Source organism: Elephas maximus, chromosome 3 (genome assembly GCF_024166365.1).
Source record: "Elephas maximus indicus isolate mEleMax1 chromosome 3, mEleMax1 primary haplotype, whole genome shotgun sequence".
NCBI lineage: Eukaryota > Metazoa > Chordata > Mammalia > Proboscidea > Elephantidae > Elephas > Elephas maximus.
Genome location: NC_064821.1, coordinates 57828984 through 57851860, shown reverse-complemented (window position 1 = coordinate 57851860; position 22877 = coordinate 57828984). Strand labels below are relative to the sequence as shown.

Sequence of the window (22877 nt, the reverse complement as noted above, 5' to 3'; positions counted from 1 at the left end):
CCGTCACGTCCGTGAGATTCATCCACGTAGTTTGTATTGTTGTAGCCCATCCACTCCATTGCTATATAAGCAGAGAGCAGGGAGTCCCTGAATGGTACAAACAGTTAATGTGATTGGCTGCTAACTGAAAGGTTAGAGGCTCGAGTACACTCAGAAGCACCTTGAAAGAAAGGCCTGGCAATCTACCTGTGAAAAATTGGCCACAGAAAACCCTATGGTGCACAGTTCTACTCTGACACATATGGGGTCGCTGTGAGTTGACAGCAACTTGATGGTCACTGGTTTGGTTTTTTGGTTATAAAGAGAACCACCATAGGTGACTACAGGACAGAGTCGCCTCCCTCTGCCACCAGGGAGGTCCTTAGCTGCCCTATTTTGGGGGAGCCAGAAGAATTGACCTTATAGTCTCTCAATCTGGTCATCTGTCTATATTTAGTAACTCACAATTACCTGGGCTGATGCCCACAGGTGACTGGGATACAGGGCCTGCCTCCTCCCTGAGTATTTCCACCCCTTCTGCACGTAGGCCTCATGCAAGCTGAACCCAGTGGAGCTTTAAGCAGTTCTTTCACTGCAAATTTCAGGTCAGCCCAGTGGCTGGAGGATTGGGAATTGCAACTTTATTCGCACAGATGTTCCTCGAACCACACAGTGGGGCAAGGTCTCCTGCTTAGGCCCCTGGAAGGTGCCCCTGGGGTAGGTCCCTTGTTTCCTCACTCTTTCTGGCTTTCCCCTCCCCATCATGTTCCTCCCTCTGTCTTCTCTTGACACCTGCTCCTGTGCAGGGCTGGCCCCGACCCTCAGGACACATACCTCTCCCTTCAGCATGAATCCATCCCGGTGCCAGAACTTCCCAGGACACCAGGAAGAACGCTCTGCCTCTGACTTCCTGTGTGATTCAGTCAGGCCATTGTACTTGTCTGGGTTTCTACTTCCTCCTGCAGAATTGGGGATCAGGGTGAAGAAAGACTTGGTAGGGGACACAGGTATGAAGTTAACATGGGGCAGGGGTATGAATGTGGGCTGTGGTGGGTGAGAAGAAAACCTTTGCAGAATGGTACAAATAGCTCTTCTGGAGGCTGTCCCTACATGTATTGCCCCCTTGTCAGCAGTTCGGGCTCAGGGTAAAGAACCCAAAGAAACCCAACCAGTTAGTATCAAATCACTTCTGACTCATGGCGGCTCCATGTGTTGACAGAGTAGAACTGAGCTCCGTAGGGTTTCTTGGCTTTAATCTTTATGGAAGCAGACCAGCAGGCCCTACTGCAGCCCTGCTGGCTGGGTGCAAACCCCCAACACTTCGATCTGTAGTCAGTCGCAGATCATTTGTGCTGCCCAAGGACCTTCAGAGGGTGAAAAGGAGCCACAAAATTGGGTGGGGTGGAAAGCCAAAGGCTGCCAGGAGGAGGTGACTTAGGAGCATGGTGGATCCCTGGCTGGGGAGAAAAGATGTCAGAGTTAGCGTGTGGGTGTTGTGGAATGAGGAGTGGGTGGAAGAGGGAATCTGAACAGAGGCTGGGAGGAAGCCGGAAGAGATGTAGGACCAGAAACCAAACCCGTTGCTGTCGAGATGATTCCGACTCAGCGACCCTATAAGACAGAAAAGAACTGCCCCATAGGGTTTCCAAGAAGTAGCTGGTCAATTCAAACTGCTGACCTTTTGGTTAGCAGTTGAGCTCTTAACCACTATGCCACCAGGGCTCCAGAGATGTACGGTGTGGGGGCTGATTTAGCTAAAGCAAAGCATTTGCTGAAGTTGTGAATTAGAAATAACGCTGGTGATGACAGAGAAGAAGGTGGCATGTGTGGCGAGGGCATGGGACTTTGCCCCCTTTTCAGCACCTCATAGGGTCGAATGCTTGTTCTCATCTCTTCACATAGGGGTGTTCCGTGTATATGGTCAGCTATTGCTGTGCAATATACACCCTAACACTCAGTGATTCAACAACGAGTGTTTGTTTCTCATTCATACGTCTCTCATCCTCTTTGGGCTTTGACTACCCCAGGCATATTCTCATGGGATGGCAGGAGTGTGCGGAAGGAAGCCCAAAGGGCTAGCACATTTGGCGCCCCTGCTCACGGTGAGCTCGCTAACACCCCATTGGCCAAAGGAAGCCACGTGACCATGCCCAGCATCAATAGAATGAGGAAGGGGGAATACTCGCCATCTTGGCGGTGGTGGGGAGGGAGTGAATATTTGCTGAACAATAATCTAATCTACTACACTCAGGATACTGAAAGAAGGATTTAGTTCTTAGAAATATTCTAAAACCACTGGTTGGGATGGCTGCATTGAGCCGGTCTCTCTGGAGCATTGTTTTAGTACCCAGTGCTGCTATAGCAGAAATGCCACAAGTGGGTGGCTTTAAAGAGCAGAAATTTATTTTCTCATAGTTCTGGAGGCTAGAAGTCCAAATCAGGGCCTCAGCTGTGTCCATTCCTTCCTTGTTGGGAGCCCTGGATGTTCCTTGGTTCCACGACGTTCCTCACGTGGCATCTATCTTCCTCCCTGTGTGTCTCTGTGTCTGTTCTAGTCTTCTTATAATTCAGAAGTGATTAGGTTTGCAATCCACCCTACACTGGTATGACCGCATTTGCATAACAAATGAAAAATCTTATTTCCAAGCAGGATCACATCCACAGGTACAGGGGCCAGAAATTCCATACCTATTTCTGGGGGACAATTCAAAACATAAGATGCATCATCTTGGGGTCCTATTCTGCACCTCAAAGATCCCCCAGCCAGAACATACAACCTTGTAGCTGACACCCAATAATGCAGCCTGCCTCACCCTGGCTTCCCTACTGTCTCACTGCCTCCCCTTGCCGGTACAGGAAGGCATTGACAAGGCCTGACATGGGCCTGGATGGTAGACCTCTTCATTCCAGCAACAAGGCATTAAGAGAGACCAAACCAAAACCTGTTGCTGTTGATTCCAACTCATAGCAACCCTATAGGGCAGAGTAGAGCTGCCCCATAGGGTTTCCAAGGCTGTAAATCTTTACAAAAGCAGATTGCCACCTCTTTCTCCTGTGGAATGGGTGGTGGGTTCATGCTTAACCATTGAGCCAGCTTTTTAAAAAAGAGTGCCTGGGTTCAAATGCTAACTCTGTCACTTGGTGGCTATGTGGCCTTGGGTAGGTTATTTAACTACTCTAAGTCTCAGCTGCACAGTGTGTAACATGGGCATAAGCATACTAGTACTCATCTCTTGGAGTTCTTGTGAGGACTAAGTAAGAATATGAAGGTAAAACCCTTCACCCATTATAAGAACTCAGTAAGTGCTGCTATCATGCCAGAGGCTGTGCTAGGTATGGGGACGGAGCAGCTATACCCTCACATAAGGACTTGCCACGCCCCTAAGCCCAGGAAAGGATAAATTCGGTGACCCTAGCATTCAGCCACCAAGCTAACTGGCTCCCAGGGGCTGCCAAGTTCCTTTCTCATCTTTTGGTCGAGAGCACTGGTCCCAGGGCCCCCGACTCTGTTAGCCACAGGTCACAGGAGCTTTCTGTGAATTCTGGCCACCCATCCAGCAGTAGAGCCTTGAATGCTGTGTCCACTTCTGGAACTGCCCCTCTCTGTGGGCATGGACCATCTGTTCTCTGCTTTGGAGAAAAGCTGCCCAGAGGCAGCCCGGCACACACCTGGGCACCGTGGGCAGCGTGGCCCGCATGCTGAAGTGGGCAGTGGAGCTGTGTGCCCAGCCCAGCGCGGCTCAAACCTGCTGGCGCACTGCAGTAAAACCGCCTTTGACTTAATATATGCTAATTAGATTTTAATGGGATTCAGATTTCCAGCAGTAGTGCAGTGTTAGCCATGGTAAGTTACAATCATATCTAATTGGTAATTCTAACATAACAAATTTCTTGGATAAATTATTCTTAGTTAATAGTCCCCCAGGAACAACCTCAACACACACGCACACGCACACACACACACATTCACATACATATATGTTTTAGGGCAAATCGAGAAAAAAGAATAAGGTTGAAGCAGGCTCATAGGAAGGCAAAGTTGGTATTTAAATCCTGGACTCCTTCAGGGCCTCAATCGGAGCCTCAAACAAAAGCCCTATGGTTGTGAGAGCCCAGAAAAGGGTTCAGAATGCTGAAAGCTTGGGCACAGGGGTTAGTGTGAATCAAGGTCAAGGCTATTCTCTGAGTGTGGAGTGCCCCTCTCCTAGAATGGTCCCCGTTCCGAGGAGAGGGCAGCATGTGGGGCCACCAGGCTCAAGCCTCAGCCCCTGTTGGGGACAAGATCCCCATTCCTGGCCCCAGTATCTCCTTCCCCTCCCCGTGAGACCGATGGACCCCTGGAGTTCTTCCCTGGTACACACCCCAAGGCCCCAGACACTGGCTGAGTTAATATTTTCTTACCAGGTAGACAACTCGGAGAAATTCTGGAGAAAAGGTATGGAGGTCAGCCAACCAGGCTTCCAGTTCTTGTTGCCATTAACCTGCTGTGTGATCTTGGACAAGCCGCTTGTTCCTCTGGGCCTCTGTTTCCCCAGCTGTGACGTGGGCTGAGACTCAAAGTGCCTTTGTGCTTCATCTGGAAGTAAGAGGCCTTCGGTGTAGCATTGGGTTGTGGGGGGAGCTTCCATCGCAAACAGAGGTTCAGCAGGGGTACCTGGCAGGCCTGCCTTGGGCATCCACAGAGAACGTTCTCTCTTTTTCCGTCGGGCATTCTCTTATACAAGGGCTGCCAGGGGCCATAAGTCAGTGTGGCTGTTTCCTGCTCTCATGCCTCTGCTGGTAGCTGTTTAACACTTGTGCCCCCAGAGGGTCAGCCCGTGGTGAGTTAGCTGCTGACAGGCACGGGGCATCACTAGTTGAAGGCAAGAAGTGGGAGACATCTGTAAAGAGCGTGGGATTTCCTCCTGGGCGAGCTGCTCATTGGTTGTGTTATTCTAGGCATGCCCCTTATACCCACAAGGCTCACTGCTTGTTTCATTTATTAACCCATTGTCGTGGAGTTGATTCTGACTCACAGTGACCCTACAGCACAGAGTAGAACTGCCCCATAGGGTTTCCAAGGCTGTATATCTTTACGGAAGCAGACTGCCACATCTTTCTCCTTCCGGGCAGCTGGTGGGTTCGAACTGCTGAGCTTTGGGTTACAGCTGAGCACTTAGTCACTGCACCCCTAGGGCTCCTTTTCATTTATTAAACGGGTACAATAATGCCTACCTTGTATTGTTGTTTTGTGGACCAAGTGAAATAATAATAACCTTCGTAAAGAATCCGAGCTTGTAAGTGTAAGTTTCTCTCCCGTTTGTTCTTTTCTTTCTCCTCTCTCCCCCTCCCCTTAAAACGAAATGATTTGAGGACACAGAATGACCTTGGGGGGAAGGTAAGGAGCCCCATGTGATCTCTTTTGTCTAGTAATAAAGGATGAGATTAATGTTAGCACCTGGTGCTAAGCGAATACCTGAATGATAATAACAGGTCACATTTATTGAGCACATACTAATGCCAGACATTTTCCTAAGTGCTTTTTTTGCATTATCTCATTTAGCTCTCATAACAGTCTTATGAGGGAGGTGTAATTATTATACAGACAGATGGGTTACTCAAGCACAGAGAGGTTAAGTAAATGACCTGAGGTCACACAGCTTGTCAATGGCCAAGGCAGGGTTTGAACCCAGAAAGTCAGCTCTAGAGCTCACTCTCTTAGCCACTGCATTGTACTGCCTGTTAGCACTTAGGAGAATGAATCTGTGTTGGCAGAGGATCCAGGGAGAAGGGAGGAAGGGGAGTCAGCATTTACTAAGTGCCTGGACCTAGGACCCTGGGTGGTACACACAGCTTGCGTTCCACTACTAACTGAAAAGTTGGTGTGTTTGAATCTGCCTGGTGGCACCGGGGAAGAAAAGCCTGTCGAGCTACTTCCTAAGATCTCAGCTGTTGAAAGCTCTATGGAGTGCAGTTCTACTCTGAACCACGTAGGGTCACCATGAGTTGGAATCAACTCAAGGGCAGTGGGTTTGATCTGCACCTGGTGCTGATTCTCACCTATGCAGGGATTCTCACCCATGGAGGCTAAATCACCTGGTGGTTAAGTACATGAGCTTTAAGTTCATCAATCCTAGGCACGGGTTCCAGCTCCAGGACTTACTTGCTGTGTGACCTGGAGGAAGTTACACAACCTCTCTGGGCCTCTGTTTTCTTATTTATAAAATGCAGACCATGATTCCTCTACTGAAAAGTTGTTATGAAGATCAGATGAGACGATGCATGCAAAGTGCCTAGCGCAGTACCAGAGAACGCTCAGTAAATGGGAAACTATATATAGAAATGTTGGTATTTATACAGGCACCTGTATATGAAAATGTTGGTATTTAATTTGTCACAAACATCCTGTTGAGTGTTTTTATCCTCATTTTATAGATGGGGAAACTGAGGTTCCGGGAGGTTAAGCAGGCTGCCCATGACCCCACCAGGAATGTGGCAAAGCTATAATTCGAGCCCCCAAAGCTTTTCAACCCCAAGTTTTTCAAAACCCTAGTTTTCCTTATTAAGGTTGTGGGTTTGAGAGCCATTCCTGCTGCTTGGTGCCTGCCTTTCAGCCCTGATGACATTTGCATTGTAATGAAGCCCATTTCTCAGACATGAAATTCATATTCCTGCCTGGGCTGGGAGCGGAGCTCCTTATAGCTTCCCCAGGGCTTGGCTTGTGAGCACCTCCAGGTTCAGGAGCTGGTAAACTGGACCTTTCGGTGAGAGCTAGGAGGACATTTCTTTCTTTACCCCGGTCCCTGCACCCTAGTCTGACAACAGCACCTCCCCTTGGCCCCAAGGGCCCTCTCTCCCTACCACAAGACCTCAGAGTGGGCCACGGACCCCGGGGAGCCAAAGATCCAGTCTGGCAGATAGATTTTGTCCTTGTTCCTCTCTACCTTTCCTCCACCTGCCTTGGCACACCTGGGGGTCAGCTACAGTTTAAAAGCCTATGGCTTCCTCTTATTAGCACCCACGTTTCCTGGCTGAGGGCTTTTTTCTGGCCAAAGGAGTGCTCTCGGCTACCAATGGGTGGGGCTGAAAGCGCTGGGCGTTAACACCCCAGCATTGGTGGATGGCTGGTCCAGCTTCCCTGCCCCTTGGTGGGGCCATTCTGAGATAGGTTCAGTGCAGAAGCTCCGGAGTGCCAGAGGGATAAAGTCCCAGTTGCCCAGGGCAGTAACACGCTCATCAATATACCCACTATGGGCTTTCCTCCCTTCCCTGACCCACTTCCCTAGCTGTCACTGTGCCCCTGAAATCCCCTTTCAAATAAACTTTACAGGTGCTGTGGGGTCGATTCTACTCTGACCCCATGTGTATCAGAGTAGAACTGTGCTCCATAGGGTTTTCAATGGCTGATTTTTGGAAGTAGATTGCCAGACCTTTCTTCTTGAGCACCTCTGGGTGGACCTGATCCTCCAATGAGGATAACTTGTTGTTGTTAGGAGCCAGCTAGTCATTTGCCACTCATAGCCACCACATGTGTTACAGAGTAGAACCTCCCCATAGGGTTTCCTAGGCTACAGAAGCAAATTGCCAGGAGTTTCTCCTGCGTGCAGAGCTGCTGGGTGGGTTTGAACCACCAACCTTTCAGTTAGCAACCAAGTGCGTGTATGGTTTGCACCACCTAGGGAATCTCCGAATAAACTGCTTGCACGCAAATCCTTGTCTCAGGGTCTGCCTTTGGGAGAACCCAAACTAAGACCCTCCTTCACTTCAAGTATCGGATTATCTGTGATTTGGTGCGGTGGAGAGCGAGTGAGCTCTTTAATAGGCAGATGTAGGCTCAGACCTCAGCGCTACTGCTTGGAAGCTGTGTGACCTTAAGCAAATGGCTCACCTCTCTGAGCTTCCTCTTGCTCATCTATACAGGAAACATCTATCCACAGAGCCAGTGAGATCGAGTGCAAACCATTGGTGCTTAATGAATGCTTGTTGCTCTCAAGACAAATGGTCCCAAATCATCATCTCTCTTGAGCTGCAGGCCTGCTGGACACTGCCCTGGCACCACCCACCTTGCCTGCAAGCTCGGCCTGTCCAGTATCACTTGGAAAGTAGGTGGCAGGGCTGTTTTGAGGGCGAAAGTGTCCAGCACAATGCATGGTGCGTAGTCAGGACTTGGCACACATCAGGGCCCTTCACTCAGTCAGTGGCATTGACCTTCATGGAATCTGTCAAAGGAAATACTTAAGTAGCCACCTAACTGGTCTTCCTATGCCAGGACCGGGTTTCTCAGATGGGCTGGGCACACAAATACAGATTCTGAGTCAGCAGGTCTGGGGTGGGGCCTGAGATTTTGCCTTTCTAGCAAGTTCCCAGGGGAGGCTGATGCTGCTGGGGCCACACATTGAGTCCACAAGGATCTAGAACTCTCTCCTTCCAGTACTGCACCCTCTGCTCTGCTTCCAGCCATCTTTTGTGGCTCTGGTGCCCTCACCCCCAGCTATTGATGTTCCCTACTACATGATAATGATAACAATAGCTAACACTTACTGAGCACCTACTATGTGCAGGTACTGTTCTGAGAGCTTTCTATACCTTAATTCGTTGAATCCTCTGAGATGCGTGCCATGACACCAGCGTCCCAATTTTATGGAAGAGGAAATGGAAGCACAGAGAGGTTAAGTAAATTGCCCATGTCACAGAGCCAGTGAGTGACAGGCCTGTGTCCTTATCCCATCTGCCATGCTTGTCTTAACAGGAGAAATTCTGATCCCCTCAGCTGGGATTTAGGTATTGAAGGGGGGCTCTCCTTGTGGTCAAGCGTCCCTGGATGGCACAAACAGTTACACACTCGGCTATTAACCAAAAGGTTGGTGGTTCGAGTCTACTCAGAGGTGCCTCGGAAGAAAGGTCTGGCAATCTACTTCTGAAAAGGCAGCCATTGAAAACCCTATGGAGCAGAGTTCTACTCTGACACACATGGGATCATCATGAGTAAGGGTCGTTTGGATGGCAACCGGTTGGCTCTTTGGGGTGGGACAAGTAAGGTTTCAGTGTCTCTGGGACCTCCAGGCCCAATGGGATAAGTGGGGCAGGGAACGTCAAGACCCCCGGGCTTTGGCCCTAGTTAAGGCAGCAGGGCCTGGGACACCAGGAGCGGGACGAGCAGAAAGCGGCAGGGGGGAGGTGAGGCGAGGCAGCTGGCAGCAGGGCTGTGCTGTGTGTGTTGACATTTAGGCCCGTCGCAGGTGATGGGCCCGTTTGGGAAAACGCATGCATTTTGCACATTTCCTTCCACCCATCACTCAGGGCTGTTGTTCCGCCTGACAGGACAGCTTAAGTGCTTTTTGGAAAACTCTCCAATTTGGTCCGTGGCTCCACCTCCTAGGCTGGGCAGTTGCCCACCTCTGTTCTCTGTTGTCCCCTTCCCTGCCTCTGTCTTTCTTCTTCTGGTCTCTGTCTCACCGTCACTATCTCTGTGTCCAGACTTGCCCCGGCTCATTTTCTTTCTGTATTTGTCTCCCTCCCCGCCTTCTCTCTCTCTTTTCTTCTGGTCTCTGTCTTCTGAGGTGCCTCTGGGTGGACTTGAACCTCCTACCTTTTGGTTAACAGTCCACTCTTTCCCTCTCTCCCTCCTTCCCCTGGCTTCCTTTTCTTTCTCTTCCTCCTCGTCCTCTTCTCCCTCTCTCTCCCTTTTCCTCTCTCTTATTCCTCCCTTTCTCCCTCTCGGGCTCTCTCCCTGTTTGTCTGCTTTCTATCCACTCCCTGCTTCTGCTCTCCATACTCAATCCTGATTGCCTCTTTCTCTCTCCCACGACCCAGACTGCTGAGTTCTCTCAGAATTCCTCTCCCAAGTGTCTGCCTTTTCTGTGTCCCCTTACCCCTCCCTCTCCCCTCCCTGCCCGCTCGCATGCAGCCTCTCCTCATCTCTTTCCAAACTCACCCCCACCCACTACCATCTCCTCACTCTGATGGCCGCCCCCTCCCTGCCTCTCCCTTTAATCTCCATCAGCACCTCAGGGCTCCTCGGGGAGGGGCCCCTCTGGCCTGTGCCCAGGGCAGTAGACAGGTGTCCTTGTTTGGGGGCCTGCCTGGGGCTGTCAACTCACCTGGGCAGGGGCAGAGCCCAGGGGTCTTGATTTTTGTTTTGTTTTGTTTTCCAGCTTTAGGCACACTTGTGCATTTAATAAAACCTACTGTGATTTGAATGGTGACTCTGAAGATCTTTTGTCCTTGTTGGGACGCCCAGTGCCTCTTGGGTAGGTCACCGCTCTGCGTCTCCCCATGGACCAAGCGCCTGTGACTCAGGGCAGCTCTGGCTGCAGTTCTATCTATAGCATTTAGCTGCTGGAATCACAGTTAACTCTGCGGCAGCTGGATCCTCCAGACCCACTCCTGTTGGGCCAGTAGCCCTGGCCTGAGTGAATGGCTTCAATCTGTAAAGGCAGCGGAGGGAGCTGTGGCACCCCAGTGGCACGCTGCACCACAGTCAAGGAGAAGATGACGGCAGAGTGTGACCTTGCTCGGCAGGCTCAGGGACAGACAGACTGCCAGAAGAGCAGATGCAGGCCCTATGCCCTGGAAGCAGCAGCCATGGGATGAGTGTCTAGTGCCTCCCCGACCTCCTGTGACCTGGGTGATGGGGAAGACCCCGGATATTCACATCTGCAGAGCCCAGGCCAGAGGAAGGCTGGTCTGACCTTGGAGCTGCCACATGGAGAATGTTAAGTGGCAGCTGTGGACACTTCTTGTTGGAGAGCCTGATTTTAAGGGCTCAGCCCCTGGGAGGAGGTGGACTGACACCTGGCAGAGGCCGTAGGCCTCAGGGTTTGGCCCAGCAGTGCTCTCTCTAGCTTCCTGGCCAGCAGGCACAGTGGAGGCCAGCAAGGATCAGTGGGCATCATGCATACAGTGGCCCAAGGGGCAGCCACCCAGCCCGAGAGAGGCCTATGCAAAGCCAGGGCACCGTGGAGGATCTGTGGATGATGGACAGGCACTAGGACTCATGCTGGAAACCCTGGTGGTATAGTGGTTAAGTTCTATGGCTGCTAACCAAAAAGATTGGCAGTTTAAATCCACCAGCGGCTCCTCGGAAACTCTATGGGGCAGTTCTACTGGGTTGCTATGAGTCAGAATTGACTCGATGGCAATTTTTTTTGTTGTTGTTTAGGACTCATCCTCGGGACACGCAATGGACAGAGATAGTGCTTCCAGGGAATCAGGAGCTACTCGTGGCTTGGCCCGGAACCAGCAGCCATGCACCTGGACTGTCTAAACATTTTCTTTTTTAAAAAATTGAGGTAAAATTTGCATAACACAAAATTTTAAAGTGCACAATTCATTGGCTTTTTGTACCTTCATAATGCTGTGCAGTCATCACCACTACCTAGTTCCGGAACACTTCCATCACCCCGAGAGGAAACTCTGCACCCGTTAGCAGTTACTCCCCGTTTCCCCCTCCCCTTCCCCAGCAACCACTAGTCTGTTTTCTGGTGGTGTGGGTTTGCCTATTCCAGACATTTCATATAAATGGGATCATACGCTATGTGACCTTTTGTTTTTGGCTTCTTTCACTTCACATAATGTTGTCCAGTTTCATCCATGTCGTAGCATGTCTCGGTACTTTATTCCTTTTTATGGCTAAATAATATTCCTTTGTATGGAGATACTATGATTTGTTTATCCATTCACCAGTCCTTTGGATATCTGGGTTGCTTCTCCCCTTTGGCTATTATGAATAGTGGTCTAACCTTTTAAAGATGTGCCTTGGGGGACAATGCATTCTGGGCCAGAACTCAGGCCCTCCTCCCTTGCAGGATCTGCAGCTTTTCAACTGGTATCTGAGAGAGAGCTGAGGCACCTGGACTAATCTGGGGCCAAATTGTGAAGGCTGAAATTGGCTTTGATGCCCCCTCTTATCCTTCAAGGTTTGGTTTTAATGTCACCACCTCCAGGAAGCCTCCCCTGATCTCCCTTGGGCAGAACACATTTTCACCCCTGCTGTGCTCCTATTGCATGCTCTTCCTATTTTCATTCTAGTACATATTACATGGGATTGCAGTTCTCTTTTCCTGAGTCTGTCTTTCTGAATGGATTGAGGGCTCCTCAGGAGTTGGGCCTGCCCAACTTATATTTGTTTCCACTGCAAGGGAGAGATGCTCAGAGTTTGTCAAATGAGTGAATGAGCAAGTGGTTTCTTTAGGCCAAGCCCTGTTTTACTCATCCTTTTCTCCCCAGCCCTCAATCCCAGGTTGAATAAACCACCCACTCCGGCCTGTTCAGGACTCAACACCCTCAAATTCACAGTTCAAAACTAATGGCCGCTCCATCCCCTGTCCCTCCCCACCCCCAGGCTCCCAGCTGGCTCTCTCCAGGCATGTCCCCTGCTGCATTATGCAGTTCACCCACTTGCTGCTGAGATATCAAGGCACCTTAGGGGTCAGCAGAGCCCAACGACCGCAGTTTTAATAGGGCAAAGCAATTCCAATTTCATGCCTACGTGGGCTTCCCTCTATTAAGGCAAAGAGAGGGAACAAATCTTTTTTTTTTTCATTCCTTCCAGAAAATAGGCAAAGGCATTGTGCAACAGAAGGTAATGCAGAATTGCTGACAGGCAGCAGAGTGGTCCGGTGGCTCAGGTGAGACAGCAGGGCTTTGGGGAAGAAGGAAGTAGGTTAAGGAGGAAGAGAGGTGTGTGTGGTTGTTGTCTGCTGGCCTGGCCTGGTCTGGATGTTTATGTATTGATAACTATCTAAGAGCATTCAGCATTTAAAGAACATCTGCTTTGGTATTGCTAACAACAATGCCGTGTCTGGCAAAATGTGGGTATAAACGTATTTATTGAATAAACCCAGTTGCTGTCGAGTCGATTAGGACTCATGGTGACCTCCACGTGTGTCAGAGAAGAACTGTGCTTCACAGAGTTCCCAGTGGCTGAATATTTGGAAGTAGATCTCCAGGCCTTTCTTCCCAGGCCCATTTGGGTAGACCTGAACTGCCAACTTTTTAGTTAGCAGCTGAGTGCATTAACTGTTTGCACAACCTAGAGACTCCATTTATGGAATGAATGGATCATTTATTTATTATATTTTTAAAAGCAAACTTGCTGTAAGGAAACATTTGGTCTTCCCAGCTCAAATGAGAGTATGTGACATGGTGGTTGGGAAACCAGGATTCTAGAACATTAAGTTCAGATTGTAGGGCTGTTGTAGATTGAAAGAATGATTCTACTTCCGCATTCTTCCGTGTATCCACACCTTATGTAATGTGGCTTTGCAGCTCCTCCCGTGAAGAGGTGGAATCTATTTCCACACGCATTGGATCTGGGCTGGGCTGTGACTTGCGCTGACCAATAGAATGCAGTGGGAGCGACAATGTGTGAGTTCCCCTAAGCTCAGGAGGCCAGGAGTGCTCCAGGTCTCTCTCTTGCTCCTCTGCCTCCACTGGGTTAGCATTCTGGGTGATGGGAAACATATGGAGCAAAGTTGAGTCATCCCAGGTGAGGACATCCTAGACCAGCTAGCCCCCAGCTGAGTCATTAACTGACTGTAGACGCAAAAGTGAGCCCAGCCTAGATCAACCAAACCTGGCCCAGACCAGCAGGGCCACCTAGCTGATCCATAGCCTGATGAGAAATAATAAATGACTGATCTTTTATGCCACTGTATTTTGGGGATGTATGGCTTTTATTCTTGGTGCTTTCAAGCCAGACTAACACCCAAGGCTAATGAATGGGGGCTGACCATACCAAGAGGGACCACCTGAGGGTCTGATGCTGACTAAGCTCATGAGGCATGATGTAATGTATCATGACCATGTGGTGAGGCTGATAAGAGCCCTGAACATGGAGTCTCAGAGGGGCTTCCTGGTTGGTGACCATGCACAGGGAGGGTAGTGCATCCCTCCTTGGGAAATGGAAGCTCTGTGCTATGACCCCTCCCAGGCTTCACCCTACAAATCTCTTTGTTTGTGTCCTTTCTGGTCATAAAAAAGTTGTAGCCAAAATTATGGTATACTCTGTGAGATTCTGTGAATCCTTTCACCAAATTAATGAACCCACAGAGCCAGCAGGGGCTGGTGTCTGCCTATTTGGCAGTCTGAAAGAAGGTGTCCTTCTAACACATGAGCTCTGACCTTGCTCTGGGTGGCTAAGGTCTGAGAAAGGCTGCATGGGCAGCTGGTCTGAAAGATGGTGTCCCTCTAACTTGTGAGCTCTGACCCAGCTCTGAGTGGTGAAGGTTGGAGTGGGTAGCTGGTGATGGAGGTGGAGAAGTGGGAGGGTAAGAGCTGGATCCATCCCCACATTTTAGGGATTGGATTCATGCTGATCCTTGCAATGCAGTTAGCAATGAAGGTGGCGTTAGTGCAGGTAGGTAAGCTGCCATCTAAACAGCAGGGGGGCATCAGTCCTGCAAAGGTCAAGGCAAAGCCGATTCTAAGCAGAGAGAACGGCTAGAGCAAAGACCCTGAGATAGGAATAAGCTTACACAGTTGCAGGGATGGAAAGGCAACGAGTGTGAGTGAAGCAAAGGGGATGAGAGGGAGACGAGGTTTGAGACAAAGCCACGGGCAAGCAGGGTTACATCCTGTGCAGCTTATAAAGGCTTAGTTTATTCCTTTGGTGATGGGAAACCATTGGAGAGTTCTGAGCTGAGGAATGCCATGAGATGATTTTTGTTTAAAAGGTTCACTCTTGGTTGCACTGGGAAGGCTGGACAGCAGGGAGGCCATGAGGGGACTCTGAAGTCCAGATAGGAGGCCGAGGCAGTTTTCCAGGCAAGAGGCAGCTTTGTCCAGAGTGGTGGCCACAGGAGAAGGAGAGAAGTGGGTGAATTCAGGATGAGTTTTCAGAATCAGACCTACAGGATTTTCGGTTCTATTGGTTGAGGAGGGATGAGGGGAAGGGAGGGACTAAAGAGAACAGCTAAATGTGTGACCTGAGCACCTGGGTTGGTGGTGGTGCTGCTTCCTGAGAGGGGAAGGCTGCGAGGAACATAGTTTGAAAGGGACAAGGAAAGGGAAAGTCAAAAGTTGGGTTTTGGCCCCATGAAGTTGGAAATGCATATTAGACATCCAGAAAGGGAGGGGGAGATAGCTTAGAATTCCAAGGAAGAGTTAAGGAGTCAGAGATTTGGGAGTCAAAGTAGAAATTAATTGAATTGGCCACCTAGGTCCTAACTTGGCCAGAGCTGAGAGGTTTGATAGCAGCAGAGGGGACAGAGCCATTACTTAATCCGCAGCCTGGTGTGTCTGGGGGCCTGAAGTTGTTATGGGGATGGGCCCTTATTCTCCAGGACATCTTCGTGGCCTGGGAGAGACAAACCAGTTGCCGTCGAGTAAATTCTGACTCATGACAACCCCACTGTGCAGAGTAGAACTGTGCTCCATAGGGTTTTCAAAGCTGTGGTCTTTCAGAAGTATATTGCCTGGCCTTTCTTCCAACGTGCCTCTGGTGGGTTCGAACTACCAACCTTTTGGTTAGTAATCAAGCGCTTAACATTTGTGCCACCTAGGGGTTCCAGGAGAGACACAGGGACTCAGTAACGCCCATGTCCCTCCTGGCTAGGGAGGGTGGAGAAACCCATGGCACTCTGAAGCAGCAGAACTGAGTGAGGGCCGTTCCTGGTGATGGAGCCTCCCAGCCCTCCTCTGGCCACTCTGGCCTGGGTGGAGTTACACAGAAATGAATCATTGTGTGAGCCCCAACTTCTCTGTGGCAAACACAGTACTCTGCGCTCACCACTCCATTGCCTCTTCCAGGGTACACAGGATGACTGTATTTCCCAGCCTCCCTTGCAGTTAGGTTTGGGCCACGTGACAACTTCTGGCCAGTGGGATACGGGCAGAGGTGATCTATGCCACTACTAAGCCTGGCCCTTAAAAACATCCTCTGTGATTATATTCGTTTACTACTCCTGCTGTAACAAAGAGCCACAAACTCAGTGGCTTAAAACAAAATAAATTTATTCTCTTGCACTTCTGGAGATCAGAAGCCCAAAAAGAGTCTTACAGAGTTAAAGCCAAGTTGTCAGCAGAGCTAGTTCCTTCTGGAGGCTCTGAGGGGAGAACCTGTTTCCTGTCTGCTAGGAATCGCCTGCATTCCTCGGCTTGTGGTGCCTTCCTCACATCACTTGCTTCTTGTTTCTGTTGTCACATCTCCTACGTCCTCCTTTGGCCCATGCCTTCCTCTTATAAGGACCCTTGTGATTATATTAGGTCCCTGGGTGACACAAACTGTTCGCAATTCAAATCCACCCAGTGGTACCATGGAAGAAAGAGCTGGCAATCTACTTCAGTAAAGATTATAGTCGAGAAAAGTCTATGGAGAAGTTCTACTTTATAATATACGGGGTTCCTATGAATCAGAGTCAATCCAACGGCAACAAGTTATTTTATTTTTCATGATTACATAGGGCCACTTGGATAATCCAGGTTAATCTTCCCATCTCAAAATCTTTAATTTACTCACATCATTAATGTTCCTTTTGCCATGTAAGGTAACATATTCACAAGTTCTGGGGCTTAAGAATTGGGTGTCTATGGGGAGCCATTATTCTGTCTACCACAGTGATCTGTCAGCCCTCTCTTCCCCTGGAGGCCACATGTTCCAGCTGGGGTTGCTACGAGGGAAGAGGACCACCCAATCTGCCCTGGGCTTTTCATGAACCTGAAATAAACTCTGGGGTTATATGTTACCACAGCATACCCTATCCTATCCAGACGCATATAATCTTCTGTGGCATCTCCTTGGCAACTTTCTAGTCTTCACAGCTCAGAAAGGCCAATCCCAGCTCTCCCCAGGGATACTCTCAGCCCTTCCCTCTGAAATTATAGCTGAGTGCCATGGAGAATCTTCTGGTGTTTGAGTAGAAAGTCCTGGGAAACCTCAACCCCTGACTTAGGTGTGACCTTGATTGACGTTGGCCTTGGCCATGTGGTTTCCTTTGGTGGAAGGAGTGTTCATGGGCATGACACAAGCAGAGGCCTTACATGCGGGTGCATGATTTGGCTTTTCTTCTCACGCTCTGATGATCCACCGTGAGAGGCTCAATGTCAAGTAGCCACTGTCCCTTTACCTGGGGAAACACACCTGAGCCCAACCCACCCCTAGAGTCCAGCCCAGCGGACCTGCAGTCTGAAGCAGAGCTGGCCGGCCAGGCCAGACTAGAGCAACCGAACCACAGTCCACCTGACTGTCTTAGTTTCTTAATGCTGCTGTAACAGAAATACCACAAGTGGGTGGCTTTAGCAAACACAAACTTATTTTCTCACGGTTTAGGAGGCTAGAAGTCCTAATTCAGGGCACTGGCTCTAGGGGAAGACTTTGTCTGCCCTGAGGGAAAATCTTTGTCTCTTTCAGCTTCTGCTCTTCGGATCCTTGGCGATCTCTACGTGGCTTTTATTTTTCCCTGGTTTATGCTTGGGTGCTTCTGTACCTAATCTGCTCTTTTTATATCTCGAAAGTGATTAGGCTTAAGACATACTCTACACTGATATGGCCTCACAAACATAAAGGAAATTCTGTTCCCAAATGGGATTACATCCGCAGGTATAGGGGTTAGGATTTCAACACATATTTTGCAGGGGGGTACAATACAATCCACAACACTGCCCATAAACATAATTATAAATGCTTACTGGATGCTACCGAGATTTGGGTTGGTTTGTTATGCAGCACTATTGTGGCAACAGCTGACTATTACACCCCGATCGGAGGAAACTTGGATTTCCTGAGGGTCTCTGGCCATGCCCCACACCTGTTTGCTAGGATTTGAGTGAGATAATAAGCCCCACCTCCACCCCCCATCCAGGAAAGAGCCATGTCTTCCACCTCCTCTGCCACCCCCCCCCGCCGCCACCCCCCTGCCATCCGCCCAGTCCCAGATGGCAGGAGGTGCCTAGTTGTCGATCCCTAACAAATGAAGAACACAGAGCCACAAACCGAGGTGGGGAAAATTGTTCTGTTTGTTTTAATTAAACCAACTGAAGAAGCCAAGACACAGACAGAAAGAGGCTAAGAACAAGATTTGGAAATCCTTTAGAAAAAAATGAAAACTGATCGTGGAGATGTCAGTGCCGGATGGAGTGGTGAGGGGGCCCAAACTTCACGTCAGCTCCAGGACCACTGTTAGGGCGAGCACCAAGGTGAGCCGGATGCCAGCAGGGCCAGATGCGGAACCTGTGCCGGGCACAGGGAGGCAGCATCAGAGCCTGAGACCCACCCTGTACGCTTTATAGGGGTGTGGTGAGGGGTGGAGCCTGGGATGGCAGAGCTTCAAGGGTCCACAACCGAGAGCTTGGAATTCAGCGTTAGGCTGAAGTGGGTTACCACCTGGTGACCTTGGAGAAGACCCTTATTGCAGTAGCAGCCTACCTCATTGGAGTGTATTATGGGCCAGGGCTGTTCTAAGTGTTCATTTACCGTATTTTTACGCAAATAACGTGCACCTTCTACGTTTGTTTGCCAACCGTGCCCTTCCTCCATGAGGCATTTTCATAAGCACTGTTATACTAATTCTTTTTACAACGGAGCATGTAAAAATAAATTGGCATAGCAGCCCTTATGAAAATACCTCTTGGGGGGAGGGTACAGTTGGCAAACAAACGTAGAAGGCATGTGTTATTTACATAAAAATACGGTACTCCTCACAACAGCCCTCTCAGTAGGTATTATTATTACTCCCACTTTGCAGATGAGGCAACTGAGGTACAGAGAAGTTAAGTGATTTACCCAGTGACTTACACAGGGCAGGTAAGGTGGCACAGCCAGGACTGAGTGCAAGGGCCTGTCTCCGGGGTCTCTACTTTTACCACCTTGTTAAACCTCTGTGAGCCTCACTTTCCTCATCTGTGAAACAGGGACAGTAGTGATTCCTTCTCAGGGGGGTTGTGAGGATTAGAAATACTTTTTGCAAAATCCTTCTGGATTCAAGGTGCTTCATTTTCATTTGTTGATTCACCCCACCTGTCAATTAGTTGATTCCTTTCTGCCACAATGGCAGAATATTCTTCCACAGTTTTACACAAGGACAGTCTTAGGAGCTCTAGTTCTCCTAGACCCCAGGCTATAGCTTCTCTTCACATACCCCAGGCAGGTCCCCTGGTAGCCAAGGCCTTGTCTAGACCTTACCTGTCCCATCTAAGTGCCCGTGACCCCTTCCCTGCACCAGGCCTGCTAGACTGAAGTCAGGCTTCCTAGTGGCCGACCCACCAGGGGGAAATGGAGTAGGCCTCTACTGTGGACTTTGAGAGGGGCTCAATGTAGGGAGGGGAGTGGGTGCTGAGTAGGAGAGCAGCATCTGGGTCCCTCAAGGTACTGCCCATATGTGTGTGGGAGGGTGGTATACAGGGTCCCAGCCGAGGCATCTGTGCTCCCAAAGGTACTGTTGAGTGAGTGGTCCAGGGCCCCAGGACAAGGGGTGTCCTTTTGGGGTGAAGGCAGCCGAGCTCTCTGAGCTAAGACAGCTGGTGTCATCATGGATGGGGGTACACTCAGTCCCTGGAAGTGCCACCAGCTGCTTTGAGAGATGGGGTGCTGAGTCCTTCTTTATTGCCTTTGTGTCCATCTCTGGGCCTTTGTGCCCTCTTAAAGGGTCAGACTCTGCCCAACTAGAGGGTAATTGGCTGCTCAAGGCATGGAGGAGGGGCAAGAGTATGCAAATGTGCTGTCTGGGGGACTAGGCTTCCCAGAGCCTTGGAAAGCGTTCAGTTTCTGGCAAGAAGCCCTGCAGGTGGAGACTTACCATTGGAGTCCTCCGTTCCTCTTGGGATGTTTGGGTTTTCTGTTGGAAAGAAACAAGAAGAGAGCTAGAGAGTGGAGGGCATTGAGAAGCTAACCTTTGTCCAGCATCTGCTAGGTGGCATCTCAGGGCATCCACACTACCCGAATGTGGGAGAAGCTAACGGAGATTAAGCAATTTGCCCAAGGTTGCCCAACTGCTAAGTAAGTGGCAGAGTTGGGATCTGAGCCCAGACGTCTCTGGCTCCAAAGCTATAATGGTTTTATTCACTGAGTTTTATTCACTTTTTCTCACAAGGGGAGTTGAGGGGGCTTGGCCCTTGCTGCTCCCTCCTCCCAGAGACACTGGCCCATACCAAACACGATGAGCCGAGTGTGCGTGTCCGTGGAGCCCAGCGGGTTCTGGGCTGTGCAGCGGTACATGGAGCCGTTGAGCTCAGCAGGGACCCTCTCCAGCACCAGCTCCTTCCCATCGAACTCGGTGCTGCCGTCCAGGAGGTGGCTCCCGACCCTCGTCCACGTGAACATGGGCTCCGGGAAGACTTCGTTCTGTTGGCCAGAGCAGGGGAGAGGCAGGTCACAGGAGGAGCCAGGCTGCCAGGGCACGAGGGGCCAGAGGCATGACCCACAAGGGCTGGTAAAACGTTCTCATCTGATGTGCTGGGAGTGGCTGCCAGAGTCCTAGATAGGGGAGTCTCAGGCTGAAAGCCTAGGAGTCTAGAATGGATTAGCTGTATTGGTGGTTTGAACCCAGAGGTACACAGGAAGACAGGCCTGGCGATCTGCTTCTGAAAGGTCACAGCCTTGAAAACCCTATGGAGCAGTTTTACTCTGCACACACGGGGTCACCATGAGTCAGAATCAACTCGATGGCAACTAACAACAGCCCTGAGCTCTAGGAGGGGGCGGAAACGCACACACAAACCCCTTTGCCATTCCTCCTGGAAGCCAGTTCTTCCATTATACAGATTTGGAGACTGAGGCCTGCTAGCTATGCTTGGAGATCAAGGAAAGGGCCTTGGGGAGTGCTGCCAGGGTTGCCGGTACCTGGTTGGGGTCCCTCCCCCCTCCCACCACCTTCCCAGATGATCAGAGAGAGGCTGACCTGAAACCCGTGGACCAGAATCCTCACTGTGTCCCCAACCCGGGCTCTGCGGGGTGTCATCACGATTTGGGGTCCTTTAGGGGCAACTGTGGAGAGAGGAGGGTAAGGTCAGAGAAGCGTGTGTGTGTGGGGGCGGTGGCGCGGGGAGATGGGGTATGCTGTCCAAGGAGAGAAGGGGCAGGGGAAATGGAAAAGAAAGTTCCAGTCTAGCAGCCAGCATCCTTAGGGTATTCATTCATGCCTGGATTCATTCACACACATCCCCCAAGTCCCTGCAATGAGGCAGACCTTGTCTAGGACCTGGGGATTCAACAGGACACAATCCCTGCCCTTGTGGTGTTCACGTATCAGAGAGGGAAGCAGACAAGTACAACCCAGTGTGACAAGTGACAAGATCAGAGAAGCTCAGTGGACGTTGGAGTCAGGAAAGGAAGCTTGCCCAAGGGATGCACTACCTGAGTGACAACTCATGGGGAGAAGCCTATTCTGTCAGCTACAACTGCCAGAGCATCTAAAACTCCCACTTGCACTAAACCCTCGCGAGGCAGGGGTTCTAGCATTATCATCCCATTTTACAGCTCAGTTAACTGAGGCCCAGAGAGGTGAAGTGACTTGCCAAAGGTCACACAGTGAGGAAGACCTGGGACCAAAATTTGGGGCTCCTGAGTCCTGGCCCAGGGCTCCTGTACCAGGTCAATCCACCCAGTGGGGCCTTTATGGAATCTCTGTGCGTGGGGTCAATGTGGGCGGACAGAGTGACAAAGTGTGTGTTGGGGGGGGACAGTGTCCTTCCTTGGTCCCAGCCTTTGTCTTCCCTGCCTCTTCCTCACTTCCTTGTGTCACTTCTTATTCAAGCCTTTTATTGCTCTGTGCTTGGGAGAACAAGAACCTGAGACTCTCAGGATGAGGGAGCCACTGGGAGTCACTGGATCAGCAACCTACCTTTCAGGGAAACGGAGACCCCAGGACAATGAAGAGCTTTACCTAAGGACAATAGCAGCGACAATGGACTCAAACATACCAGTGATCATAAAGCTGGTGCAGGACCATGGAGCGCTTCATTCTGTTATACATAAAGTCACCGTGTGTCAGAGATGACTCAATAGCAGTTAACAACCACAACCTAAGGCTACCTACAGAGCCAGTTACCCACGTTTCCTGACTTTCATGCCAGGGCCCTTTTCTTCAGATTCATTCATCCATCCATCCATGCATCCATTCATTCATTCACTCATCAATAATTGATACTGAGCCAACCATGTGAGAAGGGCTGGGATACAGTGGTGGCCAAGAACGAGTGTCTGCCAACACGCAGCTTACACTTCAGTAGGGGACACACTGGATGAACAAACAAATATATCAACAAGAAAATTCCAGAGAGTGACAAGAGTTATGCTGAGATTTAGACCACGGGTGAGTGGTAGAGAGTTAGTGGGGACACCTTTAGATGTCACAGTGTCTCCTCCAAGGAGGACACATTTAAGCTGAGATGTGGAGCATGAGGAAGGTCCCAGGTTGAGGGAACAGCCTGGGGTGGAGGCAGGAATTCACTAGGTGTGGTGGCAGATGGCAGCGAGGCCAGCGTGGCAGGAAGCGCTGGCTGAGGAGGAGGCACCTCGCGGGTGAGGAGATCAGGATGGTAAAGGGGTTCAGACCCTCTAGGGCTTCCTGGGCGTGAATAGGGTGTCAGGGTCTTGTTCTGAGAGCCATGCTCTGTGCCACTCCCTGTGAACCTCTTCGAGAGGTGACAGCAGGAGACAAGCTTTGTTCCCGAGGCCTTAGGGCTGGCTTCCCCTGCACCCTGAGGCTCTCCTTCCCACTCAGCTCTCTGTGCAGAAACCACAGCAGCCGGCAGATGTGGGTGGTCTTCCAGGCTCTGCCGATTTTACTCCCGGAGAACGAGACCAAAGGACTATTAATTAAGCCATGAGCCAGACAGCTGAAGTGTCACATGGGGCTGAGAGAAGCATCAGCAGAAAGACCTGGGCCTGGGTCGAGGGGTGGGGACGGCAGGGAATGTGAGGTGGCTTCCGCCGCTGGATTTGCTGGGTGGTGTGGAAGGAGCACTGGGCTGGGAGGCCCCGA

General features: G+C 50.4%; 1 protein-coding gene across 1 annotated transcript in view; it reads right to left on the bottom strand.

Annotated features, from left to right (window-relative positions):
- Window positions 1-17902: 17902 nt before the first annotated feature.
- Window positions 17903-22877, bottom strand: part of IGSF21 (immunoglobin superfamily member 21) — a 363130-nt gene continuing 358155 nt past the window's right edge. Inside the window, exons 7-10 of the mRNA XM_049878086.1 lie at window positions 20793-20878; window positions 20044-20236; window positions 19692-19730; window positions 17903-18127 (exon numbers count right to left, since the gene is read on the bottom strand). Coding sequence (XP_049734043.1) covers window positions 18054-18127; window positions 19692-19730; window positions 20044-20236; window positions 20793-20878 — 392 coding nt within the window. The 3' untranslated portion in view covers window positions 17903-18053. The remainder of the gene's footprint in view (window positions 18128-19691; window positions 19731-20043; window positions 20237-20792; window positions 20879-22877) is intronic.